General features: G+C 51.9%; 1 protein-coding gene across 4 annotated transcripts; it reads right to left on the bottom strand.

The window, feature by feature from the left end:
* Positions 1-605: 605 nt before the first annotated feature.
* Positions 606-10,408, bottom strand: LRRC25 (leucine rich repeat containing 25). Of its 4 annotated transcripts, none has more exons than XM_070792506.1 (4): positions 10,285-10,408; positions 4,312-5,714; positions 3,080-3,747; positions 606-1,043 (listed from the first exon to the last, which is right to left on the bottom strand). In XM_070792506.1, the coding sequence occupies exons 3-4, from the start codon at positions 3,736-3,738 to the stop codon at positions 905-907; spliced, it is 798 nt and encodes a 265-aa protein (XP_070648607.1). In that variant the 5' UTR covers positions 3,739-3,747; positions 4,312-5,714; positions 10,285-10,408; the 3' UTR covers positions 606-904. The 4 variants fall into 4 exon arrangements, with proteins under 4 accessions (XP_070648607.1, XP_070648606.1, XP_070648604.1 ...); XM_070792505.1 differs by having other exon boundaries at positions 2,957-3,747; positions 4,380-5,714; positions 10,285-10,406; XM_070792503.1 differs by having other exon boundaries at positions 2,957-3,747; positions 10,285-10,404.
* Positions 10,409-10,609: the final 201 nt, after the last annotated feature.

Here is a 10,609-nt window from a genome sequence, read left to right as displayed (position 1 = left end):
TACTAGAGCTAAAGCAACCTTAGAGACCAATTCTAATCACCCTGTTTTACACGTGGGGGAACCGACGCCCAGAGATTTCATGACGGGGTCAGGAATTGGACCCGTGCCTCCTGATGCCCAGGCCAGAGTTCTACACCTGCATACAGATGCTTAAGAGTAAGAAGATGTGGAAGGGGATGGCAATCTGGGCAGACAGATGGCATGCGTAAGGGGTGTCAGGAAATGAAAGCTGCAGGAGGGAAGTGAGCTTGATGGGAGAGGAGGCCCAGATCAGAAGGGCAGAGGAATGGGAGAGGGTGGTGAGTTGGACAGGGCTGGGTCCACGCAGGTCTCAACCACCAGGCTGAGAATCTGGGGGCACTGGGGAGCCATAGAGGGTGTGTGAGCAGGGGAGGAGCACAGTCCTATTCTTGAGTTATAAAGACCCTTCTGAGGCTGGTGTGGGCTGCCTTGGGGGCCAAGACTGGATACCAGGCATCTGAGAAGGGGGCCTGAAAGAGACAGAGGGGAGAGACTGGGTGGTTGGGAGCAATTGAGGAGTCTCAGAGTTCTTGTCTTGGGAGCTCAAGAAATCCGCACTCTGAGGAGCCCACTCACCAAGCCTCGTCTGTCCTGAAGAATTTATTTGGGCAATGCTTGCACACTGACAGGGAATGCCAACAGAGTTCACAAATTGACTCTCCCATCCCCATCCGCATTGGGGTCTCTCCTCCCCTTCTAGCAGCCGAGTGGCCTGGGGGGGCAGAGTGGGCTAGGGATGGGGCTCTAGAGCCGCTCTGGGGCCTCAAGGATGACCCTCCCCTGGTCCCATTCCTCAGACGGGAGGACTGAAGTCAGGGAGGAGCCAGAATGCCCCATCACCTGGAAGGGGACAGGCTGGAGTTTGAGATGGTTAAGATGTTGCTCAGCGCCCAGGGACTACATACTCCTCGTCATCCAATGGGACCTGGCTCAGCGACTGCAGGTTGCAGTAGACAGGCTGGGATTCATGCTGGAGGCTGTCATAGGTCATGTAGAAGTCGCCGCCCTCTGAAGGGGGAGACCTATGGGGAAAAGACAGATGGGAGGTCAGGCAGGACTCAGGGAGCAGGCACATCAGCTTTTAGAGGCAAAGTAGTTCATGGTGATTGAGTCCACTCCTAATTACCTATGGGGCTTCCCTGGTGACTCAGAGGTTAAAGCGTCTGCCTGCAATGCGGGAGACCCGGGTTCGATCCCTGAGTCGGGAAGATCCCTTGGAGAAATTACATATGAGAGGAGTGAGGACCCTGGCAGTGGTCTCCCAGCCTGGCCCAACTTTCTGTGAGGAAAACAAGCAGGGAGCAGCGATTCGGGGAAGATTCTGTGCATTCAGCACTGTAATGCTGTGGTCCGAGGACCTTGAGTCATGGCAGGGTTTTTTTTTTTTTTTTTTTTTTTCTTCCTTAAAGCTGAGATAGTTGCCCTTTTTTTACATTCAAATTTAGTTTTTGGTTTCCTCTTGAAAAACTGGAAGCTCTGGTGCCTGGAGCTGAATCAGTGCCCCTTCAGATGGGAAATTTTCCCCCAGGTCTCCTGAAGCAACTGACTTTGGGCCTCAATACAAAAATAAATCTCTGAGGCTCAGTTTCCCCATTGAATAGATTGGGGAGGAGGTAGCTTCTAGGAATGTCTTGCTATGGTGGGCAAGACCCCAGAGAAGAACTTTCCTGCCTCCAGAACATCCTAACCCCACTCCTGGCTCCTCCTGGAACAAAGGCCCTATAGACTAAGTGGTGTCTATCAGTCATTTATACTTTAGTATAAATTACTCCAAAATACATAAATGGTTGTATGGGGATGGAAGTCAGGGTTTGTTCTAGTGTCTGCTTCTGACCTTGAGCAAGCCATTCTCCTGCCCCCCAGAACCTCCATTTCTTTCTTTTTTTTCCGGCTGGGCCGCCTAGCTTGTGGAATCTTAGTTCCTGGACCAGGAATTGAACCTGTACCCTCAGCAGTGAAACCACAGAGTCCTAACCACTGGGCCACCAGGGAATTTCCAGAAACTCTATTTCTGCAACTGTGAGGTGTAGGGTGAGATTGACACATTCTGTTGTAAACAATGTTTTTAGAGGAGCCTGGACCTGAGATCTTGGGGACAGCGAAGCAGAGGCGGGCATCAGAACATACACTGCCTTAGGAAGTCTGGTGCCTTCTACTCCCTACCGCAGACCACTTCTGCTTTTGAGCCGTATTTGTATCTGCTTTGCATGTGTTCTCATTTCTCATCAATAACTTCCCACAGGCCTCCCCATCTTTTGGATTCTGCTGTGACCCTCTTCCCTTCCTGCTTGGGTCCTCCCAGCCCCCTCCAACCTCAGCCCTGAAGTCTTGCCTTCTTGAAACACATTCATAGCAGTCTCTGTCCTCTCCCACCTTCAGGGCTTTGTTCCTCCTTGTGCCTGCCCCCCAGAAACCCCCTCTCTCATCCAACCTGGAAACAGACCCATCTGTCTAAGCCTAGCCCATTTGGGGGGCAGGGCTTTGTGGGGGTAGAGAGATACAGATGGCTTTCTTGGCATCTCCTATGTGTCAGGGGGAGATGGGGATGTGGTCTCATTTTACAGAGACAGAAACAGAGGTTCAAAGGCAGCCTGGGGTCACACGAGATCTAAGCCTAGGCTGCTGACCACGACCACAGAGCCCCCACCACCTTGAACACCTGCCTCCTCCCTCCACATCCTTGTCAGCCAGAAATTGGGTTTGCAGGTCATGCAGGGGGACATGTGTCTTCTATACAGGAACTCACTTAATTCTTATCCCAGCTCTGTGAGGCAGAGGGCTGTTATTAACTCCATTTTATCTAGGAAGAAACTGAGGCCCAAAGAGGGGAAACTACTTGCCTTAGATCACACAGCCTATGAGAGGCAGAGCCAGGAGTTGGACCCTGGCCATCCAGCTCCAGAGACTCACAGACACACGTGTGTGGGTCACTCACCTGAGTTCATCCCACTGGTGTCTGGCAGCCGGTGGACCCACGAACATGTTCTCGTAGTCAGGGGTGGAAGATCTGGGCGGGGTGTTGGCTGGGGACTTAGGCCTGCGGCCTTGGCTACTGTACCTTGGCTGCCGGCCCGAGCCAGACCTGGAGCCATCCTGAGAAGCCCAGGTTTTGCTCAGGTTCTGGTCCATCCGATGTCTACAGAATCTCCAGGCCAGTACCGGGCCAGCAATAGCAAGCACAAGGAGCAGGCTTCCGCTGGCCGCCAGGGCACCAATGGCTATCTTGGTCAGGCCAGAGGGGCAGCTCACGTCCAAGAAGACAGAGAGGTTGTGCCAGGCACCGGTGGGCACATCCAGGCACCTTGGAAGCTCTGGGCCAGAGCAGTTATCCTGCCGATCTGTGTGCCAGTCTAACAGGGCACAGCTGCAGTCAGCCAGAAGTTCGAGGCCGCAGCGCTTGGCCAGCGCCCTGTCCACGAAGTCCAAGGAGTTGTTGGTCACAATCAGCAACTGCAGCTGCTCCAGGTCCCTGAAGAAGGACCACGGGAGCCGCTGAAGGCCGTTCGCAGACAGGTCGAGGAGCTGCACGGATCTGGCCCGCAGAGACTGGTTCTGAGGTAGCTGGGTCAGGATTTTGCCACTGAAGTTGAGGCAAGTGTCAAAGTATTCCTTGGTCCAGTCCATGTACCCCGAGAGCACGCTGCATGACGACGTCTGGCTGCCTGCCTGGTGCAGCAGCAGTGGCAACAGGAGCGCCCACATCAGGGGACCCCCCATTCAGGCAACCTAGGCAGAGACACGGGAATCCAAGCCCCGACCTCAGCTTGTGGTCACCCTCCCCCTTGCCGCTTGTATATATATATATATAGAGAGAGAGAGATAGATAGATAGATAGATAGATAGATGTATATATTTTTATAGCTCAGGCCACTTCTGAAGTGTTAAAACGCAGCCTTTCGCTGGTTGCTCCTCTTTGGCTCTGGCCTCAGTCTCCCCTTCTGGGGAATGGGTACCTAACCCTGATGCCTCAGGGGCTTGAAAGGCAAAGAGGTGACTTGGCCCAGTCAGCCCCTTCCCTTTCTTTCAGATGTGCCCCTTCGGGCTAGGTTGCCCAATTTCCCCAAATATTTCGGGAGAGCTAGCCGGCCAAGACAGGACTATATGCAAATGAGCTGTTGCCCCGGAAACGACCCCGCCCCTCTGCCTTCCTACTGACCTGCAGGGGACTGGGAGTCTGGGTCTGAGTCTTGGGTTGCAGCGCTAACGAGTACCGCCCCCCCCCCACCCCCACCCCCGCCCCCGCCCCGGCTCTGGTTTGCACAGACCCAAGTTCCAATGCCTCCTTCCTACCTTTCTGGTCCTACTGCCTGGCCTTGGCCTCGGTCGTGCTGGAAGTTGCCGGCGGAGTGGTGGCTCACCTGGACGTGGGGGGTCAGAGGGTCCGACCCTCCCCGGATTCCGATCCACTGCGATGCCTGGCGCTCCTCACACTCTGCACCCAGCTACTCATGGGGAAGAGGAACTGGTGCCGAGTGAAGTGCAGAGGGGAAGAATAAAGAAGACCCAGAGACCCGCCCCCGTTCCCCTCCCGCCGCGGAAGGCCTCAAGAATCGGGATTCTCACGGGAGGGGCAGGGGCGGCAGGCCTGCTTCCTTCTTGCTGAGACTCAATGACTATATGTCCCCCAATAACACCCCAACTAACTGCTACCTCATCAACTCACTCTCACTTCCCAGTCTCAGCTCAGTTGACTCCCAACCCACGCGTTCATTTATTCATTCAACAAACTTCATCCATGCTGAGCCCCCCAAGAGGCTCCGCCCCTGGTCGGTTTCTCTAGGAGCATCCAGTCTTGGAAAAAGATAAAGCTAGACACAGACACCCCCAGTCTGACGGAGTCAGGTCAAGGTCAGAGTGAGGGTCAGGGTACTGGAAGGTTTCCTGGAGAAGGAGGCATTAGAGGTGGGGTTTCAACACATGAATGGGAATTTGCCAAGGATTCCTAGAACCTGCCTTTGATTTTCCAAGCTCTTACCCTCTCCCACAGACTCAGAGCTCTCGTTGTGTATGAACATGCTGTGGGGGGCATTGAGAGGACGGCTCGCTGGGAAGAGGACTTTGGGTCTGGGGCTTGAAGCAAGAGTTGCAGTCGCAGGCAGAAATGAAGGTGGCGAAGACTGCAGCGAGAAGGCACAGCAGGAGCACATGTGCTGTCGCTTGAGAAGCCACGCCGGCCTGGGCTAGAGTGGTTAGGAGTGACAGCCTCGTTAGGAGTGGGGTGGCTGGAGGGCGAGGGTAAGTGGAGGAACTGGCGATGGGTTGGGGCCAGGCAGCGAAGGCCTCCAAAGCCAGGCTTTATTCCCAGGACCAAGGCAGGTGTGTGAGCAGGGGAGGGCCACTGTGTGAAAAGATCCTTCTGAAGGGAGCCTGGGCTCTGGAGGTGGGGCACCCTTCCAGGAGCCTGGAGTCTCAGGAGGAGAGGGCAGCCTGAGTCAGAGCCCAGGAATATAACACAAGAGCGATTGGGGGGACTGCCCTGGTGGTCCAGCGGTTAAAACTCAGTGCTGTCAATGCAAGGGACACAGGTTCAATCTCTAGTCATGCCACATTGTTATTCAGTCACTCAGTTGTCTCCGACTCTTTGTGACCCCAAGGACTGCAGCACGCCAGTCTTCCCTGTCCATCACCAACTTCCAGAGTTTGCTCAAACTCATGTCCATTGACTTGATGATGCCGTCCAACCGTCTCATCCTCTGTGGTGTGGAAAAAAACAAAATGAGGGCTTGAGGAGGGAATGGGCACAGGTGGGCTGGGAGAGGGTCTCTGCCTCACTGGGGTCCTGGCTTTAGGCAGACCAGGTTCAAATCCTTTCCAGCCCCTGGCTCATGGCTTGACCTTAACTGTTCTTTATCATAGTTTCCACATCTGTAAAATGGGATAAATGTCAAAAGTCTTCTCCTGGACTCTGGGAGGCTGGAGTCTACTCCCCCATGCTTTCCCCTCTCCTCAGACTCTGCCCCTTTCTGTCTTCAAACTCTGAGGAGCTTTGCATATTTATCAGATGTGCAAAAATTCAAAAGTGTGATGACCCCCTGTGCTGGCCAGGATGTGGGGAGACAAGCAACCCCACACGTTGCTGGGGGAGCATCAGTGGCTCAGAGCAATGGAAGGCATCCTGTCATGGGAATTTTGAATGCCCGGGCCCTCAGATCCAGCATCCCACTCTTGGGACTCTCAAATAGGTGCGTGTTTACAAAATGACAGGAGCACGAACTGATGAGGGGATAAACTAAATGTGGTCCATCCACACAGTGTATATTATTTAGCCATAAAAAGGGATGATGCTGGGGCTTCCCTGGTGGTTCAGAGGTAAAGAATCCACCTCCCAATTCAGGAAACACGGGTTCAGTCCCTGGTCCGGGAAGATCCCACATGCCGCAAAGCAACTAAGCCCATGCGCCACAACTATTGAGCCTGCGCACTAGAGCCTGGGAGCCGCAACTACGGAAGCCCGAGAGTCCTAGAGCCCACGCTCTTCAACAAGCAGAGCCACCGCAATGAGAAACCTGTGCATGGCAATGAAGAGTAGTCTCCGCTCACCACAACTAGAGAAAGCCCACATGCAGCAACGAAGATCCACACAGCCAAAAGTAAATAAATACATTTTTTAAAAGGAATGAAGCTCTGGGACCTCCCTGGTGGTCCAGTGGCTAAGACGCAGCACTCCCAATGAAGGGGGCTTGGGTTCAATTCCTGGTTAAGGAACTAGATCCCACATGCCAAAACTAAGAGTTTGCATACCTCGAAGAGAAGACCCTGAATGCCTCAGCTGAAGATTCAACTTGCCGCAACTAAGACCCAGTGAAGCCAAATGAATAAACTTTTCAAAAAGGAGTGACGCTCTAAAGCACAGCAGGAGCCTCTATGACCCACCTCCCAGAGTAATGGAAATAAACGCAAAAATAAGCAAATGGGACCTAATTAAACTTAAAAGCTTTTGCACAATGAAGGAAACTATAAGCAAGGTGAAAAGACAGCCTTCAGAATGGGAGAAAATAATAGCAAATGAAGCAACTGGCAAAGAAATAATTTCAAAAATATATAAGCAGCTCATGGCACCCCACTCCAGTACTTTTGCCTAGAAAATCCCATGGACGGAGGAGCCTGGTAGGCTGCAGTCCTTGGGGTTGCTAAAATCGGACACGACTGAGCGACTTCCCTTTCACTTTTCACTTTCATGCATTGGAGAAGGAAATGGCAACCCACTCCAGTGTTCTTGCCTGGAGAATCCCAGGGACGGGGAAGCCTGGTGGGCTGCCGTCTATGGGGTCACACAGAGTCGGACACGACTGAAGTGACTTAGCAGCAGCAACAGCAGCAGCAGCATGCAGCTCAATTCCAGAAAAATAAATGACCCAATCAAAAAATGGGCCAAAGAACTAAACAGACATTTTTCCAAAGAAGACATACAGATGGCTAACAAACACATGAAAATATGCTCAACATCACTCCTTATCAGAGAAATGCAAATCAAAACCACAGTGAGGTACCATTCAGCCACCTTTGAATCAGTTCTAATGAGGTGGATGAAACTGGAGCCTATTGTACAGTGAAGTAAGCCAGAAAGAAAAACACCAATACAGTATACTAATGCATATATATGGAATTTAGAAAGATGGTAACGATGACCGTATATGCGAGACAGCAAAAGAGACACAGATTTAAAGAACAGTCTTTTGGATTCTGTGGGAGAAGGCGAGGGTGGAATGACTTGAGAGATAGCATCGAAACATGTATATTATCATATGTGAAATAGATCACTAGTCCAGGTTCAATGCATGAGACAGGATGCTCAGGGCTGGTGCACTGGGATGACCCTGAGGGATGGGATGGGGAGGGAAGTGGGAGGGGGTTCAGGATGACCCATGGCTGATTCATGTCAATGTATGGCAAAACCACTACAATATAGTAAAGTAATTAGCCTCCAATTAAAATAAATAAATCAATTATTTAAAAAAGGAGTGATGCTCTGACATACGCTATGTCGTGGATGAACCTCAAAAACATTGTGCTGGATGAATGAAGCCACACACACAAGACCACACGGTGTATGATTTCACTGGTAGGAAATGTCTAGAACAGTCAGATCCACAGAGACAGATAGTAGATTTGTGGCTGTCAGGGGCTGGGGAAAGGGAATGGGGAGTGACTGCTGGTGTGCACAGGATTTCCTTTTGGGGTAATAAAAATGTTCTGGAACTAGACAGGGGGTGGTGGTTGCACAACACTGTGAATGTAATAAAAATCACTGCATTGCTCACTTTAAAGTGGGAAAATTACAAATTTTATGTTAATGTACTTTTGCACAATTAAAAACAGAAAGGCACCTGAAACTTAACGTGACGTTGTGAATCAACTATACTTCAATAAATTAAAAAAAAAAAAGCCAAAAAGCATAGCATAGCTACAGGGTGATTCACTGAGGTACTCTATTAAAAAAAAAAAAAAAATCAGAAGCAACCTAAGGAGTTGGTTAGATCAGTAACGGCTGTTTACCTTGGGAGATGCCACAGAGTCATGAAAATGAAGTTATAGATCTCTGAAACAATCAGGAAACACTCGTTCACTTACTCCATAAGCCTTTATTGAGTTCCTACTGTGTGCCAGGCGCTGGTCTAAGAGCTGCAGATAAAGCCATGAGCAAAACAGACAACTCCCAGTCCCTGTGGAGTTCTTGCAGAATCAGGGAGGCTGGCAACATGCAAAAATCTATCAAGAAAATATGTAACAGGTGGCAGAGAAAATAAGGTTGGGAAGCAAGCAGGGAAGGTGACAACATTTTAACCCGATGATCAAAGGAGACTTTATTGCAAAGAATAAAGGGGCTTGTTTAAATAAAGGGATTGGGGAGGGCATCTGGGAGATAGAATAGCCAGTGCAAAAGCCCTGGGGAGAGAGTGGATCTAGGTGAGAGCAAATGCCTCTCAGTGAGTGTGTTAATTGGAACAAATAAATAAATAATTTTAAAGCAGCTTCCTAAAAAAGACTTCTGATGAAACAGAAAAAACAAATACCTGGGGTTACTTCTTAGTGGCAGATGAATGGGAGGGACAAGCTCCCCATATGCGTTTTTATGTTTTCCCTTAGAATCTTATCATATCATGTGAACAAATCCCAGGCAGCCGGTTCAGTCCAAACACTGGGATCAGCCAAGAGGCACAGACAAGCGCTCGGGCTTTCAGGAGAGAGACAAAGGGGCACCAGTCACTGCGGCTCTGGGTGGATTCCAATGCTGAGGCCCCTTAGAATAGGAGGAAATGAGGAAACGAAGTGAAGGAAATGAGGAAATAAGGTTCAAGGCACTCGGGCTTGGTGTGGGGGGTGGGGAGGGACAAGCGGACTTGCGGCCTGAGAGAGTGGGTGCTAGAGATGGGGGGCGGGGGGAGCTGGGGCCTGGCCCTTCCTGCTTCAGCCCCCGCCCCCCCAGGCCATGGGTAGGCTGTGGGAAGAGGGACGGTTCTGGGATCTGCGGCCCCTACCCTGGCTGAGAGGAACCAGAAACTTCCAGAAGACACGTCTTCATGCTCCCCTTCTTGCTGATCTGAGTCCCACGCAGCCCAGCCTGTCAGTACAGAGACCTCGGAGAGCCTCCAAGACTTCTAGAGACTTTCTGAGACCTCCATGTGTGCATGCTCAGTCGCTTAGTCTGTCGGACTCTTTGCAACCCCACGGACTGTAGCCTACCGGGCTCATCTGTCTATGGGATTTCCCAGGCAAGAATACCGGAGTGGGTTGTTATTTCCTCCTTCAGGGCATCTTCCCTACCCAGGGATCGAATCAGAGTCTCCTGCAGCTCCTGCTTTGGCAGGTGGATTCTCTACCACTGAGCCACCTGGGAAGCCCCTCAGAAACTCCCAGATACCCACAAAAATTCAGACATCCCAAAGACCCCAGAGATACCTAGATTCAGAGGTCTCCCCCAAAGACAAAAACAGAGATGCAGGGGGTTGTCTGGGGTAACCCAGCCTTGGGGTCACCAACTCGTGGTCCCTCGATTTGGTCACATGCACCCGACACCTTCTGATCTCCCTGTACCTCCCCCCCCGACCCCCACCCCGTGCTAGGTGTGGCCTCGGTTTGCTCCCAGAGGCCCCTAGTCTGGAGAGCCGGAGTGGGGCCAAGGGCTTCCCCTCCCCCACATCCAGCTCCAGCCCTGTCCCAGGGCGCTCACTCTTATCCAGAACCAGCCCCTCTCCACCTCGAGCCTCCCCAGGGCCAGCCCTCCCCATATCTGGCCCCAGCCCCTTCCTGCCACCTCCTTACCTCCTGTGACAGCCTTTGTAGCTAAGCTTTTAAACTTTTACTTATTTATTTATTTCTGGCTGCTCGGGCTCTTGGTTGCCGCCTCTCTAGTTGCAGGGCTTGGGCTTCTCATCGCGGTGACCGCTTTTGCTGTGGAGCATGCGCATTAGGCACTCGGGCTTCAGGAGTTGTGGCGTCATAGGCTTAGTTGCCCCTCCGCACGTGGAGGCTTCCTGGACCAGGGATCAAACCTGTCTTCTGCGGTGGCCGGTGGATTCTTAACCGCTGGACCACCAGGGAAGTCCCCTGTGACGGCCTTTGAACCACCAACCCCCCTATCCCCTGG

Source organism: Bos indicus, chromosome 7 (genome assembly GCF_029378745.1).
Source record: "Bos indicus isolate NIAB-ARS_2022 breed Sahiwal x Tharparkar chromosome 7, NIAB-ARS_B.indTharparkar_mat_pri_1.0, whole genome shotgun sequence".
Lineage (NCBI taxonomy): Eukaryota > Metazoa > Chordata > Mammalia > Artiodactyla > Bovidae > Bos > Bos indicus.
This window is presented reverse-complemented; position numbering and strand designations above follow the sequence as displayed.

What these genes read in the sequence shown, in the direction of transcription:
- LRRC25 (XM_070792505.1), bottom strand. Translation starts at nt 3,738, where the DNA reads ATGGGGGGTCCCCTGATGTGGGCGCTCCTGTTGCCACTGCTGCTGCAC. An exon ending in CACCAGTGGGATGAACTCAG is followed by an intron (nt 1,044 to 2,956) that starts GTGAGTGACCCA and finishes TTTTCCCCATAG; the next exon opens with GTCTCCCCCTTCAGAGGGCG.